Here is a 27,717-nt window from a genome sequence, read left to right as displayed (position 1 = left end):
GTCCTAGTACCGGTTACTCGTTCTCTTTGCGTTCAACAGCCACATTTCAAACTAGAATGGCGACCGCTGTTTGCGGTCTGCAGTCCACCGGCACCAACGGCAAACCAGCGAAGACTCACCGGGAGCACCGGAGGAGAGCGAAAGACTCCCACCGGAGACAGGCGGCTCTGCTTTTTCTCAGTAATATTTCACTCGACGGTCGACCCCAGTGTCAGCTTAGCGATGGAACCACCGACCAAAAAGCCGACGAGGAGCAGGGACTCGGGAATGGCGAAGGAGGCGCGGCGGTTGACGCTGTGCCCCAGCCGCTGGACAGCCAAGGGCCTGTCGCCCAGGTGACAGACCCCGCTGTGGCCAGCAGCGGCTCGTCATCCAGTCTCCCAGGGGTGCTTAGTCCTGGCCGACCTTCTTTGGTAACGTCCCCAGGACCGGCAAGTGCTGTGGGAGCCAACGAGGTATTTTTGGAGGGTGGCAGTGCGGCCGAGACGCTCACCCCGGACACACCACTGTCTCCCGTCCCCGCCGGACACCAACCCTGCTCCCGAGTCAGGTCAACACCTGCCGCACTCAGTCCGGTCCCGGCCGCTAATAATCTGGATTCACGGCAAAGGTGAGCATTGTTGTTGCTCGTTGCTTGACCAAACGACACAATGGGCCTTTAAACAGGCTGCTGACTTCCGTGTGACATGACGGGTTCTAACTAGAAGAAATCACTTTCATTTTATGTGCTCCAGCATTTTCTGTAACACACACAGGTGGTGTGTGTGTGTGTGTGTGTGTTAGATTGCTCCACAGCTGTTTCTTGGTGAGCACAGCTGCTTTGTGTTCTGTATTCTGGACTGTCACCATCATTAGGGCTTGATTAAATCTTAAAGTTCCCTCTTTGGCCTTACCTCTCAGCCTGTGATGTAAACAGATTTAAATGAAAGCCACATCATGTGGAAGGTATTTGTTTAGGCAGTTGTGTAAATGTGTGTTTTTCTTTCTGCTCAGGCTGAGGAATGTCTCTGGTTCTCCTGGACCCAAGGTGCCAAAGAAAGTCCACTTCATCAAGAGCATGAGGCAGTACGACACCAGGGGATGCAGGTAAGTCTCCAAACACATTATAGACGAGGAACGTTTTACAAAAAAAGTTTAATAGGCTGTGTTATACTCCACCCGCTGATATTGTAATAAGCTGCTTAACTCTGGTGCCAAGGCTGCAGACCAATAACAGGGATACAGCTGCTGAGTGGTGATTGCTACAGTGAATTTAATCACCCTTGGAAGCTTAGCAAAAGCCAAAAGAGGTGCAGTGTGGAAATCTAACACCCTATTGCACCACAGTGAGGTTACCCCGACACAAGACCTGGAATGAAAAGGCCATACAGTTTGGCAGATTGTTGGGCAGGATGAATGTGTATTTATTGAATTTATTATATGAAAATTTCATCTCTGACATTGTTTTGTTTCATTTTCTCACCGTCTACATCATGCTCATTTTTCCACATACATGGACTCACTTATCATGTGTTTTCTGCTGGTGTGATGTAGCAATCCTTGTCCCACCGGTTTGGCTTTTGGTTTGAGGCAGTCACATGTTGTCCACTTCCTTTAGTTGAAGGGGAGGTTATATAACTTGAGGTAATTAACAGTAGTAAAAATGTTTGTGGTGCAAAATTGCCCCCCCCCCATAAGAGATTTGATAGCTCCCCTCCCTCAAGGTCTGGTCTGGGTGTTTACTGCCAAGTGTCCCTGGCAGAGACGGCTCACTATACTGGACATTGTTTGTGTTCTTTGAGGAGCTGAAACCCCCCCCTCACTATTTGAACTGTGTTTTTGTGTCCACTGGTTGTTGCTGTGTTGAGCAGGCTGTGAGGACAGAGGGTTCTAGTGAATGTGTTTACTCGCTGTTCCAGGTTTTTAAGTTAATCTGCCTGTAGTTTGTGCCACCCATGCCTTGTCCAGCACATTTGAGTTACACACAATCATATTTAAAAAGACAGATTGTCTTGGTTGATTTGTACACAAATGTGTAAAGAAATTATCCATAGAGAGGACACTGTGTTGACATTTTAACTTTTTATCTATGGCAATTGACTTGCTTTTGGATCCATGTGGCTATTTCAGAACGGCACCCCCTGGGGTCAGTACATATAATTGCTTCTTTAGGAAAATCCTGTTTTGCAGCAGTTACCATATGTTATCATCCAGGTAGTTAAAGCAGAACAATTGATAATGAAGATAATGTCAGTTGCACACAGAGAGATCAACACTTAGCATCACTGACCTGTGAATGTGTTTCTATATTTCACAGGGTCTCTGGATGATAAAATATTCAGTCTGATGCACAATGAAAACACTTTTTAAAAGTTAATTATGTCTCATAGGAAATGAATATTAATATATATGTCACTGTAAGTAAAATAAAAATATAAATTCTGCCATTTTACATAAATTGGGTCATTTCTAGTTAAACCTGTTTAAAATGTTTTGATTTAGATGGTTAGGATTCCTTTTAATATGCCAATAAATGAAGTTAAATAATGATCTAGGTGTTTCAGTAGTAGGATGGACTTGATTTATCTAAGGCCCTGACTATCCATAAATATTTTCACTATTGATCAGTGTACTAATGAGTTTGTTCCCCACTTAAATTGAAAATTCAATTTGAAAATGTCTTGTTTCATCCAGCCAATCAGAGATCTAAGTCTCGTTATTACCTATGTGACTTGAATATCATGGTAAAGTGTCAGTGTTCCAGCTGAAACCTCCTCCCCTCTGCTTTGAGATGTAGGTCATTGTTGATGGCTGCGTAGCTTTGGTAGAGATGAACATAGCAGCGTTTCTCTGGCCTGTGTTAGTGAATGCTGTGTGCACAGTAGCTGTGGAGTAGCAGTGACTGTAGTTGTCGCCTGTAGACTGACACACCATCTGTTTTGTCTGCCTGTACTTGCTGTGTCCTGCAGGATCATGCTGATTTGTGCCAAGCGGTCGCTATATGCTGCTTTCTCAGTGCTGCCCTATGGAGAGAGTGCTCACCTCAGGTACAAAGACAGCACCATCCCAAGCAGAGAGCACCCACCCCTCGCTTTTATGTTCCCATCATCTTCCTGTGTAATTCATATCATTCTCATCAAGGGAGTGTGTCAAGTGTTTGCAGCCTGTGCTATAAATCACATAAATGTGTGTCTTTGTGAACAGTGACACAAAGCTGGAGGCTCAGAGACAAAGACTGTCCTCTGTAGTTACTGCTGATCTGCTTCCATCCCTGGAAGGTGTGGAGCTAGGTGCCTATGGGAAGGTAAATGTCAGCCTGACACACAGCAATACATGTAAAGGCAGAAACGCTGCCATCACTGACTGTCTCCTTCGCCCTCAGACTGTGTCCTACGCTCAGTTCCTTTTTCCGACCAATGCCTTGGTGAATCAGAAGAGCAGCAGTGCAACAGAGAACTGCACAGCTCAGACTCCTCAGTCGCGTTTCCGTGGCAACGGGCAGAGGAACTTTACCCCTGCGCGTCCGAACAACAGCGTGGCACAGGAACCATGTAAGTCTGAGCTAACCGACACACACACACACCTGCTCCCTCACTGGTAACCTGACCGGAGCCGTCTGTTCACTGTTTGTGTGTTTCAGGTGTTGAAGAGGTGATGGAGTACGACCCTAACCTGCTTAGTGACCCTCAGTGGCCCTGCGGGAGACACAAGAGGGTCCTTATATTTGCATCATATGTGGTGAGCAGGGCTAGAACTGTGTTGTAAAGGCTGTAAAAACCCATCAGTGCCCTGTAAGTCTCTAGTTGTTATAAATTGGGGTCTGTGGTTACATTCCAGTAGTGATGGTGTTTATGTTGCAATAACTGGCTTGCCAGAGCACTACAGGAGATCTAGGGAAGCAGAGCAATGGAGTATGTCTGATTAAGAGAATGGTGGAGGCTCTGGCAGAGAACAACCTCAACAATGTGTTTGATGTTTCAAATAACTCAAGAAGGATTACAGACAAACAAAGTGATCAGAGGCGAGCAAAAATGCTTTATATCGCTTCTAGCTCTGGAATGTATGTTTAAATACAAGAATACATCTTACCACAGTTTGAAGAGAACAGCTAGTCAGACCTTTGATTGCCTCAGAAATCAGGACAGCCTTGTTTTATTTGACTTGTAAATTGCTCTGTTGCAATTCTCTTCTTCCAAAGAACATCCAGTCACGGAGAGTAAAATACACCCTTTATGTCCCATTCACATGATTTTATTGCTCCTCAGTAGTTTAAGTCACAAGACTCTTTGTTCTAGTGTGTGCTGCTGAGGATCTTAACTGCAGCTGTAATTCATGCTGACGTGAGGCAGCTCAGTATTGACATGCTGGTTTGTTTTTTCCATCTCTGCAGACAACTGTTATTGAATATGTGAAACCATCTGACCTGAAGAAGGACATGAACGAGACTTTCAGGGAGAGGTTTCCTCACATTAAGCTGACACTGAGCAAGATAAGAAGGTGCAGATATCTTCATTGATTTTCGAACTTTCCTCTGAGCTTCCTGAATCTTGGTTTTTTAATGTGGTTCAAAGTCAACCCATAATGCTCCCTTTCCTACAAATCAGATTAGTAACTGTGTCTTCTCTCCTATGCTAGCCTGAAGCGGGAGATGAGAGCCGTGAGCGAGGAGTGCGGCCTCCAGCCCGTCACCATAGCAATGGCTTTTGTTTACTTTGAGAAGCTGGTGCTGCAGGGGCGTCTCAACAAGCAGAACAGGAAGCTGGTGGCCGCGGCGTGTGTTCTGCTGGCTGCAAAGATCAGCAGTGATCTGCGGAAGCCAGAAGTCAAGCAGCTTATTGATGTGAGTAAAGTTTCAACACACACACACAGGTCTCACTCTTTTGTTTCATTCCAATAAGACATCTGTAACCAAAGTGGAAGAACCTGAAACACATTCAGGACCAGCCCGGCATCATTATCCTTTCAACTCCTCAAAATAAGAAACATCTTTTTAAATAACATTTTAGTCCTGGTTGGCTTGATGACACCTGTGGTTACCATGGTAACAGCAACATCAGTTTAATATTGCTGGTCCCACAATTCAGACAACACTTGTTTAGCCCATGAAGAGCTGTGGTGTTGCTGCAGTGTTGTAAATTGCTTTATCTGCTCAGTCAACCAGCTACTCTGAGAGAAAGGAGAAGAAATGGAGCTATTTAGTTTCATGATGAGTGTCAATCCCTGTGTGTCTGGTTACATCAGCATGGTGATTGGTGGCATTAGCTATATTCAAGCCTTTGCATTAGTCGGTGTCCTGGAGCTTGTGTCTGCTCAGGTCATGAGCCATGCTCACTGTCATTAAAGGAAACATGTAAATACGGGGAAACAAATAGCATTCACAATTTCAAGGGCAAGCTGAGTGTAAAACTGGCAGACAGCCCAACAATCGCTGCACAGCGTTGACTTCAAACACAGAATTATGATGAATGTGGAGCGGTGTTAAAGTTGCATGAGTTTCTCTTGCAAATTGTTTGAACATAGCTTTTCAGACATGAACACACACCTGTCTCAGGGCCAGATTAGCATTGTATATTTACATTTTAGAATAACTTTAGGCAGTTATCATAGTCGCTGCTGCCATGCAAGAGCATCAAACAGGACACACTGTTCATTTAATATTCGCAGTTTCCAAACTTTAAAACGGTGCTTCTGTTTTTCTTTCCGCGGCCGAGCAGAAGCTGGAGGAGCGTTTCCGTATAAACAGGCGCGAGCTGATTCCTCTGGAGTTCCCAGTGCTGGTTGCCTTGGAGATGGGGCTTTACTTCCCTGAGAGCAAGGTCATGCCGCACTACCGCAGACTGGTACAACAGGGTTAGACACCAGCATCATGTGTGTCAGTCAGTCATTTGAGTGTGACCAGGTTATAAGCTGTGGCTGTTTGATTTCTGGTACTGTTTATTTTCACTGTAAATGAAGAATAACTAGTTTACACTTGTTGACATGTCTTTTTGTACGTGTGACGTTCCGATGTTGATCCAGTCATGAGCTCTATGTTAGAGATGTCCAATAAGCACATTAATTGTGCTTCTATTTACGTGATCCATTTATTCTGTGCGTCATGGTATTCTACTGGTGACGTCTGTGTTCCTTCTGACCTGCACCTTCCACTATACAGCCTGTATAGTATTTATTGTGACCGACAAAGAACCATACTGTTGATTTATTGTTTTTGTAAATGCCTTTTAAACCCACTGTGACACTGAAGCATTTATAGCCATTAGGAACATCAAACTGTGGAGATTGTATGTGGAAAATGTTGTGGCCTTTAATTTATGTTGAGCTGATGTTTGTCTTACAGTAATGCAGCCAAATTCAGTATATTCATCCTCGTGTGGCAGCTCTGTGTGTGTGTTGCCGGTTGTGCTAATATACAGTATAACCACTGTGGTGTCACTTGCACAGGAACAGGATTAATGAGATGTATTATTTATAGGAAATGTGTTTTTTTTTTTTTTTTTTTTATTACCCAGGGACGTGTTTTGTAAAATGCACTGGAATTTATTACTCTTTAGGCTTGTTAGTCGTCTCATTTTTCAGTTCTCAGGAATTTTACTTTATTTATTTAAATAGTTCCAAAAAAAAGTGAACCCAAAGAAGTCATTACTGTAGCTGTTGTCACAGAAGCTCAGTTGTTAGTGGGTGAAAAGTTGTTGTGATGTTAGTCACTACGTTTATATGCACTTATTCTGGCAAAGACAATGTTCAGAATTTTTGGAACCAGGACACTTCCTTGGATTCTCTCAATTAGAACTTTTTCATTATTCATGTTTTAGATGGTTTACAGTCATGCACTGCAGTTTGTAACATGTGGCCTCCTAACATTATGGGGTATTTTGGGATATGGATGTTCAATGGATCAGGTCAAGCACTGCTAAAATGTGAGAATGCCAGAATACCACTTTAACCTGGATGGTGGCATCCCTTACATCTACAGCATTTACTATAAATTCTATCTAGGAGAGTCAAAATATAAACTACCACCAGACATTACAGAAACAAACCTACTTCTAAACAAGTCTTGAATATGCACAAATCTACTTATCTTGTCCAAAAGGTTGTTGACAGTGACATGAATGACCAGAGTGCATAAGGCGGCTTCATTAACCATGCAAACAGTCTAGTCTGAATGTTGTCTTTCAGAATAACAGTACAAACTAGAACACTGTGTATGTGAATGTAGTGTTTGAGAGACCAGATGATAGTAATGGAAAAAGTGCCTGAAACCAGTGGCAGTGAAATGATTAGCTCTCATATTACTGATTTTTTTTAATTATTCTTTTTACTTCTGTGTTCCTGCAGTTGATTTGAGAAAATCACACATTTCTCACAGTCGTAGACATGATAATGATTCCGTGTGTTGTGGTGAAAAATTTTCAGATTTTCATCTGTGCAACTGCAGGAAATGTGCATTCGGTGTCAAACAGATGAGTATTGATTGTGTGTTCATACTGTACTGTAGAACGAATGTTTTTGAAATATATTTAAGACACTGAATTGTGAGGAGTCATTCTTTAGTGTTAATCTAAAACTCAGTCTGACACAGATGACTGTGTGATGATTTTTACTTTTGCCTTTAGGTGAGAACAAGACGGGCAAACATGCAGGCCGAACACATGTTCATCAGTTAAATTAATTCACAGAAGTGTCCGCTGAGAACAGTTCCTATTACATCATTTATAATCTTTATCTTTAGTCAGTGTGACAGTAACAAAACAGGCGGAGCAGCTAAATAAATACATTAAATAATAATAATCTTAAAAGGGCACTTAGTCCAAACTCATGTCTTCATCGTCATCTTTCTTGTCTTTGGAGTCATCGTCTTGGTCCGACTTTGTCTCCGTCTCCATGGCTTTAGCAAAAGCCTCCACATCTGCAGAGACAAAGTCCACAAAAAAGTTGTGTTTCTTAAGTATAAATTAAAAGTCTTAAGTAAATATCAATGAAGAACATTGATTGACATTGATTTTTTTGTTTGGTTTGACCGTCCCAAAACCAAAAACATGCAGCTTATTATACAGAAGAGTGAATTTATTGTGTAACGGACCACAAAACAATATCTGCTTGATGTGTGTGATCACTGACCTCCTTTGTTAGCCGCATCAACAGCCTCAGCAGGCAAACCAAACTGGTTCATTAGAGGGCCTAACTGCCCGGATGCCAGAGCGCTGCTGAACATGCTCATAGCCTGCAGAGAGACCGAAATATCAACATGAGAAAAACACACTGACCTGACAGACAGTCCTTACATACAACAAAATAAAATCTACACACGTAAGAGGAGGTGATGCTAAAGGATGCTAAATTGAATGAATCCAATTGTGAGAAATATTACTACTTTGAAACAAAACAATGTTTTCTGACGTACTTGCTGAAACTGAGGTGAGCTGAGCGTGTTGTGAAGCTCCTCTGAGCTCTGAAGCAGCGACTCTCCGGAGGGGAGATAGGGCATCAACCTCTGCTGCACCTCTGGGTTGGCCAGGATGGGAGCCATGATCTCAGGTGTCAGAACGCTGGCAAGGTCAACTAAAGGTAAGAAACACCACCACTGACAAGTTAGAAAGTGTAATCACTTTTGCTTTTTCTGTCTCTGCACTGTGTTAGTCTGTACCTGTGTCTACCTGTGCTGGGATATCAAGAGATTCTTTACTGGAACTAGCTACACAGAGGCTCAAACATGAAGGTCAAACGAGCCATAAAACCAGTGAACAAAACACTACAACTTTTTCTGTGCCAGTATCTCATGGGCAGGTGTTAATTATTCTTATATGGAGTATAGATTGCCATTGAAGCAGGGAACAATGTAGTACTTAATGCAGTGTGACTCATTAAAATACGTTTTTTAAATTATGCACTATTGCAGACTGTGTTGTGTTCACACTCGCTAATTATTTGCTGCATAATTACACTTATTAACTCTAATTACACATTCTGCCTTTGGAGGTTATTTAAGTTTTGGTCTACGGTGGCCTCCTTACCTCCCTGGCTGCTGGCAGGTACGTTCATGGTGGCCAGGATGCTCTGCAGGTCTCTCAGCTGGATGGGCTGTGTGGGGTTGGCTGCCCCTGCTGCCAGAGAGGACACAGTGGGGGTTGAAGGGGTGGTGGCGGTGGGGGAGGCTGCTGAAGTGGCAGAGGGAGTGATGGGAGTAGTGGGCACCTGGGTGGAGCTGAGGCGACTGGCAGCAGAGGTGGAGGTCGGAGTGACAGCTGTGGATGGACTGAAAGGAGAGTACACAGTATTTATAGATGAGATGAAAAGCCTGTGTGGCTATTTTGCATTCTGATCGGCTGATTATTGATCGACTGTTTGATGGGCTGAAAATTAACTGTCAAAGTATCTCAGTGATCCAGCTCATGTTGCAACGGCCAGCATCACTGTTTTACCACAACATTGCATACATTAAAATGAATATGCTGAATGAGCCACCTTGTGGAGGAGTTGCTGGCTGCAGGAACGCTGCTGCTGCTTCCCAAAAGGTTTGCCAAACCTGGACCAGCCAGTGCACCAAGACCTCCTGGAAGTCAAAGAAAACGTGCACATTAATCCACAGAAATACTTTAGCGAATATGCTTTTTATGCTGCGTTTGCTCTGCAGCTAAACGTACCGATGCCCCCCAGTCCAGTCGGTCCAATCAGCTGCATCAGCTGGTTGTGGCTCATGTTACCCAGAAGGTTTTGCAGTCCACCCTCCCCTTGAACAGGTGACAGCCAAAACAACGATGAGATGTTTCAGGGGTTTAAGTAAGATTAGTAAAATATGAGCGCCTGTTACCTCCCAGTGCAGACAGATCGTGGCCTCCACTGCCACTGCTGCCGAGCGTGCCGGGCATGGGCGGGTTGTTGAGATACTCATTCACTTTACGGCAGTACTCTTCATCTTTGTCAGTCTTTGGCTCCTGTGAACAGAGAAACAAAATGGAGAAAAGGGACTCAATATCTGAGCGATTAATCCTTCAAAACAGGCCTCAATAAAGGGTGCACGTGCACCTGCATCCAGAAGAAGAGTCTCTTGGAGCCGGCTTTGAACTTCAGCACGTAAACTCTCCCAGTGGTGCATTGATTCACTCGTTTAAATTCACAGTCATCAGGAAAGATGATCAGGTCCTGAAAAAAAGAAGATTAAAAAATGGAAAATATGGAGGGAGAAAAAAAAAAGTTGACCACAGGTCACACATTAGCAGCTACACCTACATCATCCACGTTCCCGGTGGTCCGATCCTTCCAGCAGAAATGGATCAGGGAGTCATCCGTCTGCTGGATGTAGACCTGACCTTTACGCTTGTCTGGGGTCACCGTGCTGCCCTTCATGGTCATCTTACCGGCCCGGAACTCCACCAGGTACTTGCTGGAGGAGCCGCGGGACCCGGATACCATGCTGGGGAACAAAGCTCCGGAGGCCATTTTGAAAAGTGCTGATAGGAGGAAGAACACCTTAGTTCATCTCTAAATTAATATTATCAATACATTCATATCAGAATATTTCAGCCTCAAAATGGGTAGCAGCATCAGGTGCAGATTCCAGGCATAGACAGGTTTTGAACATATAATACTGCTACACCAAACCTTAAAAATTTGCTCAAAACATCAGTGGAGGGTCAGTTTTTCATATATTCTAATACAATAATCAATGCTGCTCTATAACACAATTTCTTTTTTTGTCAGATAAGAACTGATTCTGAGTGACGCACAGGCTGTTGCATCATGATGGAGGATGAGAAGAAGAGGAAGAAGAAGAAGAGGTAAAACTCACTGCTGAACCACATTCTTATGACAAATCAACCCATATTATAAATCGTTGTTTTAGTCTGTACATTGATGTTTACAGCCTCCTCATCCATTTACTGTGCAGTGATTATTTTGTCATTGAGGGATGATAAAGCTCTCCTAGCGTGCCACAACAATAATAATATAACAGAGACCAGGATCTGGACTCATATTTTAACCGGACAATGTTCTGGTACAGGACTTCACCCAGTGCCCCCATAATAAAACAGAAACTGGAGCAGGCTCAGACGCAGCACAGATGACTCTGCATCCTGAAGCCAGCTGCCCGTTTCAGACCCGCGGACTCAAGGCTGAGCAGCAGCTTCACACACAAACCTCACACAAGCACGCAGCCAGTGTTAACGACTGAAAACCGAAGATAAATAAGATGTTTATACTCACAATCGCTTCTGAATTATCCTTCAGCCGCAGCACGGTCGAACACAGCGACGTTTATTGTGATTGGCTGCACGGCGCCGGTGGTGCGCTGTGATTGGTCAAAGCGTGTGTCAATCAGATGGGCTTTAAAATCCACCATACAGGTTCGGTAGAGATAACACAGTAGGTTTATTTATTAAACCTGCGTCTTTTTAAACGCATAATTTTACAATAGGGCCTTTAAATTACAAATAAGTAAAATAAGAAATAATGTACTCGTCACAAATACATTTATACTACATTCTAAAGTATAATACGTAGTTAGCGCTTCAGTATAATAATATTCAATATACTTACATATTTGAAGTCACTGGGCCTCACGCAGCAACATTTTCTCAAGTTTCTCTTATCTTTTCTCTTATTTTTTCGTTAAGAGAAAAAAATAAGAGGAATCAGCGCCCGATGCATCAGCCGTCCTGCTCTCAGCCAGGTGTGCTGAATGTTGAATCTCGTTTGATCGTTGTTGGTAATTAGCATATGCAACACCCACTAAACACCTTATAAGGTCAGGTGCAAACCTGTGCGTGTGCACGGCTCGCATGCATGCGCACACGCATTTTATTCCATATATGTGCACTTCTCAAGGTTTTAACAGTTATAAGTGGGCTGGCTGGATTATAATCTGTTACTGTTAAATATCACAGACAAGATTAAATTCAAGTAATTTTGAGGCAGAAATAACTCAGAATAAAGAAAACAGGCGTAATTTGTAGTCCATAATTTATTTCTTAAATATGCTTTGTATGCATATAGTTGTGTACGAGTAACAGTTTGAATGGGGAAACATGGAGTGTAAACATTTTCAGAGGGATGAGACGGAGAAATGAGACGACAGATCGAACCTGCAGCCCTGAGCGGCTGCAGGAGTCACAAAGTGCTTTGAGTTCAGAGTAAAGGTAAGACATGTTGGAGGGTTTATCACTGTACATGTATGTGCATAGGACTGTGAGCATTTAACATGTGCACTTTAATGCAACGTTAGTGCTTGGAAACAGATAAAATGCAGCTGTATGTAAGTGTTTATTCTCAGCACACAACATTCATTAACTGCTGCCTCTGTGGCGTTTCAAGCGCACACACACACACACACACACACACAGGCTACGGGCTAAGCAGGAGCTGTTTTCATTTTTCACATTTCAGGAGGGCAGACTGGATGGATCAGTTTGCATAGGTTACTGTGCCTGAACACACAGCTCTGACCGGTGGAGTTAAACGTTGTCCATGTTTACGAACAAACGACCCTCAGGAAGTAAAATTCAGCGACACAGATGTTCTCAGACTGCGGCACGCTCCTTCTCACAATGATTCTTAAATCACCATTTTGTTCTTTGCTATGAATTTGTTGCAGTCTATTATAAACATAGGTGCAATGACCTGGGTAACAACAGTGACAAACTATTATTTGTTTGTGTGGCCTGTGACAGGTGATCACATTATTCCAATGCCTCGTGTTTCACAAGGCAAAGAGACTGATGCTTGGTTTGAGCCTTTCCTCTGCTGTGCTCCTGCTGTAACCAAAGTTGTTGTTTTTTTTTAATCGTGAATGTGTTTATACTCAGTGCAGAATAGGTTTTATGGCTTTAACTTGTGTATATAATCATTGTGGTGACCATGCATGCACCAAATATTATACAAATGATCTATGTTACAGCAGACAACAATATAATGTACCAGCAATGTGTTTACTGTGGCAGTAAACAAGGTTATAAGCAGCTTTTCAGTTCTACTGTAAGTCTCTATTCACAGAAACACTTGTGAGATTTTTAGGCATGTTTTAGTGCTAACTAAAATAGACATCTAATTTTCCAGCTGGTTATATAAAAAGGAGCAGATGTGTTTAAATAACCCCTGATATTTAAATGCAACATGACAGAAGTGTGTGGAGTGTCTACAGGTGAGATTAAAACTGAAAATATGTCCTTTGTGTCTTACAGCAGCTGCTTCACCGCTCCAGAGATCATTCCCTCCAGCTGTGAGTAACGTACATGTTTAGGGCATATAAAGATGAAAATGTCAACATTTACAGTAAGTAAACTCTAAAATTCCTTCTTAATATTACACTTTGTTCACAGTCAGTTGCAGATAATCTGATAAATATCATTGATTCTAACAAAGACACAGTACCAGCCAGCGTCTGGCCGTCACAAAGTCACAAATCTTAAAGAGAATTATCCTATCAGAGAGAAGATCTTTACACTGAGCGCCTCCTGTGTCAATAAATGCTGGGACAGTCACTGTGATTCCTGTCAAAGTATCCACCTGTGTACAGCCAGTCCTCAGCACCTGTGTGGGGGTTCGTTCCCTGCTGGAACCACCTGAGGAGACAAAAATAAACGAGTTTGTAATGACTTTGAATGTTTTCTGCTTAATTAAGATACAGCTGATAAGTAGCTACAAGCTGGTGAAAATACACCTGAAAAGCCTCACACTCACCTGGTTGACCACTCCTCTTCATCCTTTGAGCGCTCTCTGCGTGCCGCTCTCTGTTTCTCCTCTAGCCGCTCTTTCTCTGTACTTGCTGAGTCTATAAAAAAGAAAAGAAAGTCATGTTCAGTTCCTAAGCTTGTACAAAAGTCGCTGCCATCTTGTTTATGTGCGTGTCGTTTGTACCCATGTCTCCATTTTCCATGGCTCTGATGTCGGGTCTCAGTCGGCAGTCAGTGGGTGCCAGTAGTCTCTCCATGCCGGGCTCCAGCTCGTTTAGTGTCATGGCAAAGCTGGTGAAGTTATACATCTACACAGAGCACAGGATGGTGGTGCTCAGGTGCAATGCATTATGGGTACATGCAGACATGGAAAACGGCTATATGAACTGAGCAACACATCAATTAGTGAAACACTTACCTGTGCTGAGTGAGCGGGCCGCGGTGTTATCCTCCACAGTAAGGCACTTCCTGGTATCACAGTCACCGTCTCCTGAACATCTGGCAACTCATCTGCATCCTCACTTTCACAGCTATGTTCCTACACACACATACAGATACACACGTCCATAAATAAAAACAACGTCAGACAGGGACAAAGAGCTCGAGCTCACAGTACAGACAGTTCATATGCAAACAGGAGATCCACAGAACTACAGTTGCCACAAATTGAACACGTCTCTCAAGCAACACTGCATGTCATTGCAAGACATTATGGATTAGTGCTGGCAATGATCTAATAATACACTGCACTTGGAACATAACTAGACAACAGCAGTAGCACACTACAGATATCAAATTCACTTTTACCTTACCTTCTACTAAAGCCACTGCATGTTATAGTGAAAGGAAAAGATACTGATTGAGAAAACAATTTCACAGTGATGTTTAAAAGTCACATATAAAAACACCAAAGACAAACGTGAGAGCAAACTCTAAGCGGCATTATGTTCAAAGCTGAACTTCCTGAGGGGTTTCTCACCTGTTTCAGCTTTTTAGAGTCGCTGCTGGCTTTCTTGTCGGCCTTCTTATAAGCATCGTAAACCTTCGGGTCCACGCTGTAAATGCATTCTGTCCACTTTCCATAGATCACTCGTCGCTTCTTCTTACTGCGTCAACAACAGCAATTCCATTCAGAGAAAATCAATCACAACCTGTTTAACTGATGAGCTCTGTACAGGTCTGTGCTCATACCTTTTATCTTGGATATGACCTTCTACTTTGTGCAACTCCTTTCCAAACATCCCACATGGTTTGAAGTGCAACACACACTTCTCTCCAGTGCTGAGGAAGTAACCGGAACAGGAAAATGTGATCAATAATTACAGATCCAGAGTTTACAAATTAAATTAAAGTATTTAATTCCTACCTGTGGTTGACTATCTCAACAGTTCCATATTGTTCAATCCAGAGTTTTCCCAAGATGATGTTATGTACACAGCACATCGGATTCATCCATGTATATGCTTCTTTATGTCTGTAATTAAAAATGTAATAAAAGCATTTAAATTGCCAGACATTTGCAGACAGAGAGTTACACTAATAACTGACAGATACTCACTTTAGTAACTCCAGTGTCATGGTGCCTTTTGGCTCAGCCTCAACACTTTTGCCCCAGAACTTGAGTTTTGGGTAGATGGAACCATGAAACTCAAATTCCTGCTTCAGAGACTGGGCATGGAAGGCACTGATGGGAGGGTGGTGGCTCACCTGTTCCGCAATCAACCTGTACCCCTCGTCCTCTCTTTAACGAAATAACGTTTGAAAAGATCTTATTAAGAATTTTAACAATGACATAACTACATTTTAAACCTGTGGTCTTCAGTACCTGGTGAGTTCATATGTCTCCCCCAGCAAAGGATTAAATGGCTTTCCAGTTCGTTCCCATTGAGATGCTACAGCTGAAACAGCGAATGCAGCAACAACCTGTCACAGAAATGTGAAGTGAACCAGAGCAGAACTATAACAACTACAAGATTTGTTTGCACCATATTGGCATATTCTGACACTTTAGTGACCAAAAATATTCATGAAAAGACAAAAAAATTCAATAAATCAGAAGATGTGTTCAATCCATGTTTAGTACAAGGATAATAGAAAAATAAAAAAAACATCCACTAAACTGTGTGTTTCTCACTACCTGCATTCTGTCTATTGAGTCTGATAGACTGCAGGCTTTGTGGATGAGGTGAGTGTGTTCCATGTACTCAGACATTCTCTGGAGAAAGCTCAGCGGCTCATTAAACTCGACCGGCATCGCTATTTTGGACAGCTCCTGTAATGTGACACCAGAAAAAAACAAAAAAACAAATCAATCACAACAACAAAGCACTTTTTAAACAAAACCTCAATATTAAAAATGTTCACAGAGACCAGTTCAGTCACGACTGAGCTTGTAGAAAAGGGATGAAAGAGAGTTATGTAAGATATTTAATTATTTAAAAAAAGCAAAAGAAAACACAGACTACAGCTCGTTTGGAGCGAAACCATACATGTAGATTAAATCGACAGAAGCTGAACAGAATGTCAGCTCAGCACAGTAGATTCTCTTCTATTTATTCTGTTATAAAGCAGGTAGGACTCACCATGCCGATGCATTTCTTCAGTATGCTCCACACACTGAAATTGTTTCTGGAGATCATTTCTGCAGGCAGGGTTTTCCTGGAAGACATGTGGATTGAGTGAGATTAAAAAAACAAAAAACAAACAAAGCCGTTTGTGACTCGCTACAAAAGCTGCAAAGAGCAGAAAGCAAAAATGTGCTTTACTGACGGGGAATGCACAATTCAGACCCTTCACTCGCCAGCAAATGTGGTCATGTTATAACATGCATGCACACATACATACAGTACATACATGAACACGTCATACTTAGGGCCGTGCTCGTGCTGTTTTTGAATGTGCTTTGGCTTCAGGTTCCACTGTCCAGTGGGTAAAACCTGGTTCTCATCAGGCAAAACAAAAGTTTTAGGACCCAGCAACCTGTCACCTTGGTCCCCTAGAGTCTGTTATATATCTGTATGGACACTTTCCTGACTTGTCAATCTGTCAAGATCATATGATGCATTATTTTTTTGCCCCTGAGCAGAGATTGTGACCAGCCTTCCAGGTCGTGTGTCATCTTCACTGTGTAAGAAAGACCACCTTCACTGGGTGTGCCGATCAATATCTGTATTATTATTATTGATTTCCAACTGTCTGCACAGTCAGCCAAAGAGTTATGGTGCACATGCATGTTAGGAAAGCAGAGCTGTTTTAACTCTTGTCCTTTGGGGTCAATGTATCAATCACATTGTTAACTACACACATCATTCCTCACCTGCGCTGCCACACTCCATTCTCCTGGGTGGAGCTGCCCTCAGCCACATGCTTGCTGTCAAACACCACAGCATCTTTATAACTGACCTCACAGGAATCATCTGACTCCAGCCCTGATGAAGATGATAGGAGGGCGTAGGACACATGTAGTAAAAGACACCTTCATCGATTTGAACACAAGAAGTGTGCATCATTAACAGTGCGTGTCTGTCTCACCTGTCTCTGCGTCGTAAAACTCCTCCTCGCTGTTCATACTGAGCAGAGAAAGTAACTACACGTTACTCAGAAGTCATGTTTCCACCATCGGCCTGTCTCTGCAGCCCAGCCTCTCTCCAAGCATCACAGACAGCCAAGCGCGCAACCTGCAACGCGGACAGCTCGTTACATCAAGCATGGCGGCTGCCAGTGGTCATCGAAGCCAAACAATATTCAATGCATATCGTGTCTTTAACAATAACAGCTTGTTAGACGCTCTGCTCCTCAGAATCTCAGCTATCAATTAGCTTTCTGGCTAGCTAACTAGCCGCTAGCATCAATGCTGCAGTGATTAAATGGTCAAGTGAAGCAGAGATTAGCTAACGACACCAACACAGTCTCTGACACACCAACACCGACGCGGACACAGACAGTTAAAAACATTTTGATCAAGTATACCTGTGAATTTAGGTCAATTTGATGCTCTGGTAACATAAACAATCGGACAGTGTAGTGTCTCTGAAGCTGGGCGGAAGTGGGCGGCAAGGACACCGTGATTGACAGCAAGTGCCAGCCAATCAGAATGCAGCCAGGAGCGAGTCTAGAAATAGTAGGCAAAGAGCAGATGTGCAGTCCAGCAGCTATTTTCAACACGCGTTTAGTAATGTGACATTAAAAAGGCAACTTCAGGCTGGAACTAATAGAAGTATCTACCCAAATTTAACTTAAATTTAAAAAATAACAAAACAAATAAAACAAAATACTTTGTAAACTAGGCTGAATTTCAATAGCTTCAATGACATACAAGTGACTTTAGTCCACACCACACACACAGATTTCCAAAGGAGAAAGTGGAGGATGTGGGTCGAAGCATCAGCCGCATCAATTGAACAACAGTGAAACCGGAAAGAATGTGTGCATCAAAATAAAAGCTTGCAAAGACTGGAAACATTGTATTGCTATTAGCAGAAATTTGGTCTCTTATCAGTTGCTTATTTGTGCAAGATGTTTGGTTTGAGATCAGATTTTTTTTTAAACCAAACTTGAAATGGTTTTATTTTGTACACAGTGACCGGAAGTACGTGTTAATCTGCGTCGCTGTAACAGTGTTCACTGTGTGTGCCAAAGTTTCAGTCTTCAGGATGAAGAGCAGCCTGACAGACCTCTTCAGTCAGTGAGCTGTGGATGTGTTTTCATGACAGCTGTGCAAATATCATGATACTCTCAGTTAAAGGGCCGCTTGGGATCAGAAGAGAAAGACAAAAGCAGCAGAGATGAACAGAGACGGAGAAAAGAGCGCAAAGACTGCGCTCCTGAGGCAACCCAGGACGCACCAGCAGCAGAAGAAGAAAAAAGATCTGACCTCTAAAGAAGCACAAAGTGTTTCGTCTTCCAAGGACATGCAGTGTGAATCCGTGCCGGAGATGAAGACTGCGGGGCAGCTGCAGGGAAAACGAGCCGGAAAAGTGTCATCAAGTGCCGGCGCGGAGAGCCAGAGGAGCCCGGGCGCGCAGAGGAAGCTGTCAGACGCCAGCAACGCTTCGGAGGACCTGAGCAAAGACTCCGGCTGCCTGTCTGGGAAACTCTCCTCCTCAGACAGCAGCTCAGAAATATCCGACTGCCCCTCAGAGGGCAACAAGCAGGACAATGAATTAAGCTGGATAGACGGCAAAGCTTATGTGAGCCCGGACAGCGAGGGGACCTGCGACCAGAGCGCAGGGACGGATACCTGCGCGCTCCAGCCGGATGCACCTGGAGGGGGACTCGGGTTGTTTCACTCCTCGGGGGCGTTTATGGATCTCATGATGGGGGCGACAACCGAGGATCTTGCTCGGGAAGTGGAAGACCTGAGATCAGAGAACGAATATTTGAAAGTAAGCTGAATCTATTAAATTAAATTAAATCTGGCTGCTGGGCTCATTTAATTTGCTTTGCATGATATCCGGGTAGAACGAGTTAAAACTCCATAGATGTGCTGCTTTTGCTTATTTATGAGCTCTCCTGTGTGTAGGCAGTGTGTATCAGATTCTCAGGAGCAGAGCGGATTTTCTTAGGCCCTGTCAGTCTTCATTAGTGACAGCAGGACAAGTGAGGAGAAAGTCATGCACGAGTCAAAAGTCACCGCGGACTTACGTCTCTGGCACATTTAACAAGATATTTAAAAACGAAATCTGACTCAGATTTGATAAAATATTGATCATTTTTATTGGTAAATCATCTGAAACTTCTCTCTGCACCAAGGGGACTGAGGTCAGTGTCTTTGTAGCGTCTTTTGTTTGCAGTTAAAAGAGTCAAAGAGTTGGTTTGCTATGAGGTTGTGTCACTAGAAACTGAAGTTTTGTTCCTGAATATGGGTCAAACTAAAAAAAAACTCTGTGTAATACATTACCCATAATGCAACTGGATACTTTGCCGAGGCCCACCTCCTCCAGTGGAACAATAAGCTTTTTGATTCCCTGTTGCTGAGTAAACTGTGTTGTGTATTTAATGTAATAATTAGTCATAAAACTGTTGCAATATGAGCCTGTCAAAATATGAAATTACATATTATTACAAACATACACATATTACATATTACAAACGCCACACCTGAAGGTTGTAACATCATCTGCTTTAAGAACTGGCCCTAACCCTCTTTTCATATATCTGCAGCTCACAACCTGACCTGTGTGTTTCTCCTTTTTTGTACAAACCATTGTTCACGGTGATTGTTGGAGACAAGGCTGGTAGCTCTCTGAATAGATTCTCACACAATAGATTCAAACTTTTATATTTTGTGTTTGTCCAGGTTTAGGATGTGTGTGTTTCTGTTGTGCCTGAAGCTCACATTCTCTGAGGAAGACAGCAAGAAGCAATTTCTGTAAAATATGTCAGCTTAAGTTAAAGGAATATGTATTATTTCAAGGCATCATCATGGTATTATTGTTAACATTTCTGTGTCATCCGTCCCAGGATGAGTTGGAGGGGCTTCGTTGTGAGATGCTGGAAATGCGTGACATGTTCCAGGAGGAGGAGGTTTACCAGCTGCAGGAGCTGAGGCTGCAGCTGGAGCAGGCCAACAAGACCTGCCGCATCCTGCAGTACCGCCTCCGCAAGGCCGAGCGTCGCAGCATCCGGGTGGCCCAGACTGGACAGGTGGACGGGGAGCTGGTCCGGAGCCTGGAACACGACATCAGGGTCAGAACTTTGATATAACACAACAAGGTTGTTCTGAGAAATCTGGCTGAATCATTGTTATTCCAGTCACTGTTGCTGATGTTAAAATGAACAAAAGCTCCAGAGCCACACAGCTCCTGTCGTTAAATTCTGATCGTCTTGTTCATACAAACCAGAGCAGTGTAATCAGTCGACTGCTGTCTGAGTCACGGCTGTTTGCCGTGCTGTAAAGTGCTCCCTGCTGTTCTCATGCGCCAAAAAAGTTTCATTAGGCTGAAATGTCTTCATCATGCATCCTGTTTATATTTTTGTCAGGCTGTAGTGTAATTATGTGGTGAGCTGTTCTGAAACATAAAAGCAGAGATTCAGAACCAGGGCAGCTCAAACACTGGTGTCGAACTGTGGCAGCCAGATCCTCTGAAGCAGGCCTGTGTGTGTGTGTGTGTGGTGTAGGATTCCTGACAGCCTCACTGTCACACACACACACACACACACACTCATATGGTGAATTCCTGTCACAAGTCTTCCCCTGTAAATTCTCTCAGCTTTATCCAAACCAACTGCAGCAAGAACGCTGTTCATGACGAAAACCAGACTCTATTTACAGCATCTTTCCTTGCTGGAGTGATGATAATCAGTTTTTTTTTTTAAAATCTGTTCATAGGTTGCAAAGAGTGTGTCCCTCCGCCTGTACAACGAGCTGGAGGCAGTGCGCAAGAAGAATTCCCAGTTGGAGTGGGAAAACGAGGCTCTGCGTGAAAAGACGCAGGAACTGGAAGTGGCCAAACAGGTTCTACACACAGAGGTGGAGAAAGCCAGAGAGGTGAACATTTTTTATACTGAGGCAAATCTGCTGTGAGCTAAACTCAACCAATCAGACGCCTTCTTCAGAAGAAAGGTCACTGTAAACCCTCAGTATTGACTAGTTGATGTGACCTGGGAGGTCAATTATAAGAATACGATGAATAAAAATCTGCCAACTACCCATAAACAAGTTGATGGGCTTGTCAAGCTGAATTCACTGCTTGTAAAAGCTTCAGATACTATAAAAGAAAAGAGAGAATAAACTTTGATAGACTGAAAGAAAAACTAACCCCCCTTCCTAAACCTCCATCTCTGCGGTCTGCACCCCTCCGTCCACACTCACACACACAGCTGCAACCATCCAGGCAGCTGTCCCCCTCATCCCTCTGTCACCCTGATGTCAGGTGACACATGACCCTGGTGCGGATCAATGATACAAGAGGAGGGCTCGGCCGGCAGCTGCCTGGTGCCAGGGCTGGGTGAAGCAGCCTGGTATGCTGAAGCCTGAACTCGAAGCACAGCTGATGGAGGACAGGGGAAAAAAAAGCAGAGAGGGTGCGAGAGATTACAAAAATAGACTCTCGCTTTCTGTCTTTCTGCTTGTATTAAGCTAGGCTAAATCTGGATCAGAGCGTATTATGGCATTCAAAAGGCGGGTGCTGGTGCGCCAACACACTGACCTACAACCATCACTGAACGTAGTTATATCAGATGGTATCTACTTCTCGCCCACACTGACCGAGGATCCAGTCCACCTTTCATTCCTGCGAGCCCCTCCTGCCTCCGGTGTAAACCAACGTGCACTCTGGTGACACGTGTTCGGTTTAATCCAGGATTCGGTGCTTTGGCGTGAGCTCAGTCTGGTCCACTCAGCTGAGGCAGCTGCTAGTCTCTTTTGATCCCAACAAGGAAATCCACTTAGATTACCTAATCTAGGACCACAAAAACACAGAGCAGAGAGATATGAAGGAGGAGGAACATATCTGAGACCTGCACTGCTACTGTTGTCACTCACTGTGACCCCGTTTGTCGGCAGAAACACAACACTGCCCGGTCGGAGCAGAGCCGCACACACACGAACAATACTAGAAGCTGTAACACTGATTTAAGCCATTGTTCAGGTGAAGAAATGGAAAAATATCACATTTCATGTCACAGCACCTAAAGAGTCTGAGTTTGAACACACTGTATCCCACCCACTGTTGGCACCTTGGAGCCTGACTATAAGAATCCTATTATTAACACAGTGAGATCCTGTCTAGTGTTTAAGAGGGAGACAGTGCTGCCAGACAGAAGCTTACATTCCTGTCATACTCAGACTCACAAATAAACTGACTCATGCATAGAAGGGAAGAAACACCTCTGCACAGAGATATGTATTTAACAGATTAGCTTATCAATAGGGGAATATACTTATTTATGTTTTTATGATAATCTTGAAGTATTGTTGTTTTTCTTCCTCAGAGCACTTTAAAGAAGAAAAGCATCAGATCCAGTAAAGCAGAGAAGAGGCTCTCTCAACAGATTGAGGTTTGATATATTTCTACTTCCTGTCTGGTTTCTTCATGCATCTCAGAGTTATTTCATGTAATTGTTACTTTCCGTTTGTTCAAAGGATGACAGTGCCGATCTCAAGTGCCAACTTCACTTTGCCAAAGAGGAATTAGCTCTCATGTGCAAGAAGCTCTCCAAGTTGGTGTCAGAGAGTGAGGCCATGCGCGAGGAGCTGGCCAAATACCGCTCCGCCTACGGCGATGTAGATGCCACCCAATCACCTGAAGGCAAGAAACAAAACTCCGCCCATGCCAGGGAGGCAGAGGTCAAAGTTCATTTGAAACTAGTGGAAGAGGAGGCCACACTTCTGAGCCGGCGCATCGTTGAACTGGAGGTGGAGAACCGAGGGCTACGAGCAGAAATGAGCGACCTAAGAGAGAAAATCGGAGGAGGAGGAGGGGCAGAGGAGGATGAAGAGAATCAGGACGTTTTGGAGGAAAATCTGTCAGTGAAGAACAGAGAGAGGAATGAGAAGAGTGTGAAGGTGGGACCCTCAGTGTACGAGCAGGGTCAGGAGGAGGAGGCAGAAAAAGGAAAAGCTGAAGTGACCGAAGGGATGATTACTCCTTGTAACATCACTCGAGAAGGTCCTGTAGGTGGAGAGTGGGACCCTTCAGACAGTCCTGAGAGTGATGACAACAAAAGACTGGACAGAGGACTCAAAGGGATGACAGTGAAAGACTATGATGCTGTTCTGGCTCTTAGAGACCATTCCTGCATTTTGAGTTCAGCCCTGCAGCTGCTGATGACACCACCCAAAAATGGCCACATTTCTTCTGCCCCATGTGCTTTCACCTGTCCCATGGGTGTGGACTCTAACGGTAAGGTGCAGCGGGCTTTCTCATCAGGGTCTTTGAACGAGGCTTTGGAGCTTCTGCAGGCCATGCTGCTGGCTTTCATCGGGAGGGTGGAGACACTTCTAACAGCAGAAGATGTGTGTAAAACCCCCTACACTCTCTCCTCTGCAAATCATGGCAACGTAACAGAGTCGCAGAGTAAGCAGGAGTGTGTAGAAGACCTGCGCACTACAGAGGTGAAGCAGAGAGCCGAACAAACGGGACAGACTCCTTCCCTCCGCTGGGACCTTGCAGACAGTTGCAGGGACCCAAAAATGCGCCGTTCTTTGCAGATTCTCTGGATTCTTCATCAGTGGTGTCAAGTTAAAGGTCCTGACCTGGAGGGAAAGCAGGTACATCTGAAGATGTGGCTGTTATTAATAAGCTGTACTTGTGCTTGAACATGTAAACATTTGGATTCTTTAATTTAGGGTAAAGACACAATCGTGTCCATGCTGCAAGGGCTGCTGCAGGACCTCGGTGCAGAGCTTCGGGACGAGTTGATTGAATTTGACAGCCAGGCTAAGGGCACTTCGGGCAAGGCAGCTGAGGTAAGGGTGGTGTTTACGCTGCAAGCAAGTGTCCCCCCCGCTGTGTGTGAGGCTGTGTGATACAGCGGGAAGTCCTGCTGATGATCCGTCTCCCTGGCTACGCGTCCCTCTGACACTCAGTTCAACAGGCATCATGAAAAGACTCATGCCAAAGTATTTAGGCTAATCTCTTGTAGGAGCTGCAGCCAAACAGGACAGACATGATGAAATGCACTGCATGAACGCACTCAACTGATTCTCAGCGTGGTCCAGACAGTTTGTTTCTCTTCATTAGAATTACAGTTTCTACCTCCTTGAAAATGTTTAAAAAATGGGCCAGTTATTTATGTCTGTGGTCGTGTCCCTCTTACTCTGTTGACACTGTAATCCCTCCTCTCCTCAGAGGGACATTAGTTTGCCTTGATAAAAAAAAAATAGGCATGCCAGCAGCTTTGTGAGGCTGCAGGGGGACATGCAGAAAAAGTATCTTGATGTTTTGCAGCATCTTTGCATGCATGCAGAGGATTATATTGTGTTTTGGCAACAATGAGGCCTCTTTGAACATTCTCTGATCAAAGGACTCTTTGAAGGAATTTGACTTGTTTCTGTTCAGCAGGCTGTCGGTGATGTATTTTCTGATGGACGACACAGTGAAGCTGACAAGTGAGTGTTTCCCACATTTGTCTCATCCTTTGTCTCAGCTTTCACTGCAGCTCTGCTCATTTATCTCCTGCTGTTTCCACAGAACCTGCAGCTCAACGGAAAAAAGATTCAGACGCCAGCTTCCTCCACACTGCCCCAAAAGGAAGAACTGGTGCTATCTGAGCCAGGAAGCCGCCCAGCTGGACCGAGAGGACCCTGTTAAGACGTGGGACCATCTAATCATGCCGCTTAACTTTCCTGATATTGACTTTGAGCAGATGTCCATGGAGAGAAGCCACACTGCCCCGGAGAAGTCGGCCTTCCGCATCTACTACAGTCCCCCGTCGTCCCGCAGAGTCCAGCTGGCTCAGCCGATGCAAAGCCCCGTTGCAGACAGAGAATCTGTCTCTTCTCCCTGGTGCACGCCGCCAACCTCCTTCTCTCCACTCTGTCTGGGCTCATCTGCTAACTTGAGCGACGACATGAAGGAGATGACTGCCAGCTGGAGGCAGTCTGCTCACAGCAGTTCACAGGAGAAGATGGGGAGATTAGTGGGCCGGTGGGTTGACGTGGTCTGCTCAGGTACTCAGACACACATGAAACCACAGATGGTGAGTGTTGGTCAGCAGACAGATGGTACTCAGGGGTCAGTCACCGTCAGAAACAGCCCTTCTCGGGTCCTGACCTCCACCCTGGTCTCTGCTCGCTCTCACCACATCTCCACCTCTTTGGATGGGATAGCAGGTCGAGCTGAGAGGACCAGACCCTCCACCTCCTCCCCTAAGCTCTACCGGAGACACTCTGCATCTGGTGCTTCCTCTCCCTCTTCATCCACCAATCTTAGCTCCTCCACCTCTAGAGATCGAGCCCTGTGGAACATGTCCCACCAAAGCCACACTGGTCTCACATGGACTCGACAAAACAGTCCCAGAGCAGGTGGAGGACACAGCGCTTTGAGCAGCCCCAAACCACCCAGCAAGTCTGCCGGCCCCAACCGGTATGGCCTGGTGACAGAGTTCCTACGCCGGGTGAGCGGCCGGGCAGATAAACCTGTACCGGGATCAGGGCAGAAGACAAAGACTGGCCTGAAGAACCTCGAACGAGTTCCAACAAGGCCTCCAGCTGCCCCGCTGCACAGGAACGACAGCGTGACCAGGATTGTCAACCAGAGGTTCATGAAGCAGAGAGAGGAGGGGAGCCGAGCCCAGAGAGAGGAGAAGGGGAGGAGCCTGAACCAGAGCGTCAGACACAGCCTGAGCACCGTCGCAGCCGAGGTCAGTGGAAATCCATCTCAAAAATGCTGATTATTGATTTCTTCATCTGATAACTGTTTCATTTGACTTATTTTTGTTACCAGGACGGAAACTACGACTGCAGCTCCAGCAGCACGTTGACCTTCTGCTTTGCTCGTTCATCTCGCTCCACCCAGAGACAAATGTCCAACCCGAGCAAACTCCAGCGGCACAGATACTCTCCTCCAGTGAGCGTTGCTGCAGACTCCAACTGCTGAACGGGAGGAGAAATGGCGCTTTTAACATGTAACCTTTAAATGGAAATGCAGCTTAAAGTGAAACGTTTAGGAGAGCGTGTGGATAGATTTCTTTTGGTGCAATTAAAAACAAGTTCGTAATCCTTATTTCTGATTTTTGTACTGTCTGTTTTGTAGAAACTAACATCAATAAACAGCCCTGCACTTAAATGTGATCTTATTTTGGGTCTTTGATTTACGGTTCACACCACTGACTTTAGAAAGTTGTTGACTCTGCAGGAACCAGCTCCTCCAGTGCAGGGCTGCTGCACATTGCATCACATGCTCAAAAAAAGTACCTGCTAAGTAGTTAATAGGATTTCCTCACCTGTCAGGATGGGATAAAACTCACGTACAGGGCAGTTTCTCACCGGTACACTCTGAAACCAGTTGCTGTTATATCATAAAATGCTGTTTCTCTGCTTCCAAAATAAATCCCCCCTCATACATGGCTGTTGTGGTGTGTTTCTCTGCCTGTTGCGATTCAGAAAGAGTTCTTGTCTGCAGCGTTTTATTTTGAAAATCTGCGGGAAACTGTGGTGTGCTGGTGCCTGACTTCCTGTCTGCTCATTGAGTTTGGTGTAAATTGACACAGCGCCAAAATAAAACCGGTACGGGAGCGGCGCTCTACTACCCTTGTGTAAATCCGGCTTAACTGCAGTACCACGCCCCACCTATGGGGGCGCTGTAATCGCAAATCTGCTGTTTCCATCAGCCGAGCTCCTTCTTTGTTGACACTCGTTGGTGCCAAACTCTTCCAGAGGCGGAAGTGCTGCTGTTTTAGACAAGTTGAGGGAACAGAAGTCGCGTAAACAGAACAGAAATGAGTTAAAATGGACTCAGTTTTCTTGCGGTTTGATTCTTATAACTTTGATGCTGATCAGCGGTTTGTGGCTGGTCTGAAGTCTTTGAACAAGTCGGGCAGTGATGAACTGCTGGACCTGAAACTCTTCTTTTATAACAGGTAGGAGGCTGTTTAACACTGTCCTCTGTTAAATGTTTTAATATATTGGTATGCTGTACTACTGGTGTTGTGTTAATTATACTATTCATTGATACGTGCTGTGTGCGTACCAACAAACTACCGTAAAACACATTTAACTGCAGTTATAACTTAAACTGATTACTTGTTACACCACATTTCAAGTCATTAACATCTGCTATTTATTCTGTATTAAATAGTGGTTATTGTTTCTAAGAAACTAATTCTGCTCGTCACCACCAGGTTCGTGGAGCCCATAGACAGGACCAGCTACAAACAGAGAAACTCTCCTTCATGTGTGGCAGCACCAGACCTCACAGCTGAGCAGCTGGAGCAGAGGACAGCTTCACATCCACCTTCTGATCCGGTCAGTACAAACCAAGCGGCAGAAACAGCTGCACACACAGAGACAAAGCAGCTTTCCTTTGCAGAGGTAATGCAGCTTGTTCAGGAGGGGAAGGAGGTGCCCGGAGTGACAAAACTGGACATACAGCCGAGCAACCAGAGTCCCACTCCATCTCAGATG

At 44.4% G+C, this 27,717-nt stretch overlaps 4 protein-coding genes across 7 annotated transcripts; 2 read left to right on the top strand and 2 right to left on the bottom strand.

Annotated features, from left to right (window-relative positions):
* Positions 1-44: 44 nt before the first annotated feature.
* Positions 45-7,512, top strand: cables2a (Cdk5 and Abl enzyme substrate 2a). 2 transcript variants are annotated; one of them, XM_028410931.1, is made up of 9 exons: positions 45-610; positions 994-1,086; positions 2,949-3,026; positions 3,184-3,283; positions 3,362-3,530; positions 3,620-3,717; positions 4,370-4,476; positions 4,615-4,819; positions 5,694-7,512. In XM_028410931.1, exons 1-9 carry the CDS (start codon positions 57-59, stop codon positions 5,832-5,834), a joined length of 1,545 nt encoding a protein of 514 aa, XP_028266732.1. In that variant the 5' UTR covers positions 45-56; the 3' UTR covers positions 5,835-7,512. The 2 variants fall into 2 exon arrangements, with proteins under 2 accessions (XP_028266732.1, XP_028266733.1); XM_028410932.1 differs by lacking the exon at positions 2,949-3,026.
* Positions 6,545-11,269, bottom strand: LOC114439144 (proteasomal ubiquitin receptor ADRM1-like). Its single transcript, XM_028410942.1, has 10 exons — positions 11,185-11,269; positions 10,210-10,430; positions 10,006-10,122; positions 9,791-9,914; positions 9,624-9,710; positions 9,445-9,532; positions 8,994-9,235; positions 8,384-8,541; positions 8,101-8,203; positions 6,545-7,888 (listed from the first exon to the last, which is right to left on the bottom strand). Exons 2-10 carry the CDS (start codon positions 10,417-10,419, stop codon positions 7,785-7,787), a joined length of 1,233 nt encoding a protein of 410 aa, XP_028266743.1. The 5' UTR covers positions 10,420-10,430; positions 11,185-11,269; the 3' UTR covers positions 6,545-7,784.
* A 657-nt stretch (positions 11,270-11,926) lies between these two features.
* On the bottom strand, positions 11,927-17,715 carry LOC114439140 (oxysterol-binding protein-related protein 2-like). 2 transcript variants are annotated; one of them, XM_028410935.1, is made up of 14 exons: positions 17,619-17,709; positions 17,181-17,326; positions 16,966-17,077; positions 16,232-16,307; positions 15,787-15,921; positions 15,475-15,572; positions 15,208-15,390; positions 15,016-15,123; positions 14,841-14,930; positions 14,629-14,755; positions 14,068-14,187; positions 13,834-13,957; positions 13,657-13,747; positions 11,927-13,538 (listed from the first exon to the last, which is right to left on the bottom strand). In XM_028410935.1, exons 2-14 carry the CDS (start codon positions 17,215-17,217, stop codon positions 13,436-13,438), a joined length of 1,404 nt encoding a protein of 467 aa, XP_028266736.1. In that variant the 5' UTR covers positions 17,218-17,326; positions 17,619-17,709; the 3' UTR covers positions 11,927-13,435. The 2 variants fall into 2 exon arrangements, with proteins under 2 accessions (XP_028266736.1, XP_028266737.1); XM_028410936.1 differs by having other exon boundaries at positions 13,436-13,538; positions 17,181-17,218; positions 17,619-17,715.
* A 583-nt stretch (positions 17,716-18,298) lies between these two features.
* Positions 18,299-26,218, top strand: LOC114439135 (uncharacterized). Of its 2 annotated transcripts, none has more exons than XM_028410925.1 (9): positions 18,299-19,033; positions 20,112-20,336; positions 20,980-21,138; positions 22,584-22,649; positions 22,735-23,862; positions 23,941-24,060; positions 24,656-24,702; positions 24,785-25,955; positions 26,039-26,218. In XM_028410925.1, exons 1-9 carry the CDS (start codon positions 18,434-18,436, stop codon positions 26,189-26,191), a joined length of 3,669 nt encoding a protein of 1,222 aa, XP_028266726.1. In that variant the 5' UTR covers positions 18,299-18,433; the 3' UTR covers positions 26,192-26,218. The 2 variants fall into 2 exon arrangements, with proteins under 2 accessions (XP_028266726.1, XP_028266725.1); XM_028410924.1 differs by having other exon boundaries at positions 24,653-24,702.
* The last annotated feature ends 1,499 nt before the right edge of the window (positions 26,219-27,717 follow it).

This window comes from Parambassis ranga, chromosome 7 (genome assembly GCF_900634625.1).
Source record: "Parambassis ranga chromosome 7, fParRan2.1, whole genome shotgun sequence".
Taxonomy (NCBI): Eukaryota; Metazoa; Chordata; class Actinopteri; family Ambassidae; genus Parambassis; species Parambassis ranga.
This window is presented reverse-complemented; position numbering and strand designations above follow the sequence as displayed.

Coding starts and splice junctions, on each gene's coding strand:
- cables2a (XM_028410931.1), top strand. CDS start 57: ATGGCGACCGCTGTTTGCGGTCTGCAGTCCACCGGCACCAACGGCAAA. Junction 3,284..3,361: donor AGCTAGGTGCCTATGGGAAG/GTAAATGTCAGC, acceptor CTTCGCCCTCAG/ACTGTGTCCTACGCTCAGTT. Junction 3,718..4,369: donor TTATATTTGCATCATATGTG/GTGAGCAGGGCT, acceptor CCATCTCTGCAG/ACAACTGTTATTGAATATGT.
- LOC114439144 (XM_028410942.1), bottom strand. CDS start 10,419: ATGGCCTCCGGAGCTTTGTTCCCCAGCATGGTATCCGGGTCCCGCGGC. Junction 10,123..10,209: donor CCACCGGGAACGTGGATGAT/GTAGGTGTAGCT, acceptor TCTTTTTTTCAG/GACCTGATCATCTTTCCTGA. Junction 7,889..8,100: donor TGATGCGGCTAACAAAGGAG/GTCAGTGATCAC, acceptor TTGTCTCTGCAG/ATGTGGAGGCTTTTGCTAAA.
- LOC114439140 (XM_028410936.1), bottom strand. CDS start 17,217: ATGAACAGCGAGGAGGAGTTTTACGACGCAGAGACAG. Junction 14,188..14,628: donor ACTCTAAAAAGCTGAAACAG/GTGAGAAACCCC, acceptor ATGTGTGTGTAG/GAACATAGCTGTGAAAGTGA. Junction 13,748..13,833: donor CATGGAAAATGGAGACATGG/GTACAAACGACA, acceptor TCTTTTTTATAG/ACTCAGCAAGTACAGAGAAA.
- LOC114439135 (XM_028410924.1), top strand. CDS start 18,434: ATGAACAGAGACGGAGAAAAGAGCGCAAAGACTGCGCTCCTGAGGCAA. Junction 24,703..24,784: donor CGACACAGTGAAGCTGACAA/GTGAGTGTTTCC, acceptor CTGTTTCCACAG/AACCTGCAGCTCAACGGAAA. Junction 25,956..26,038: donor TGAGCACCGTCGCAGCCGAG/GTCAGTGGAAAT, acceptor TTTTGTTACCAG/GACGGAAACTACGACTGCAG.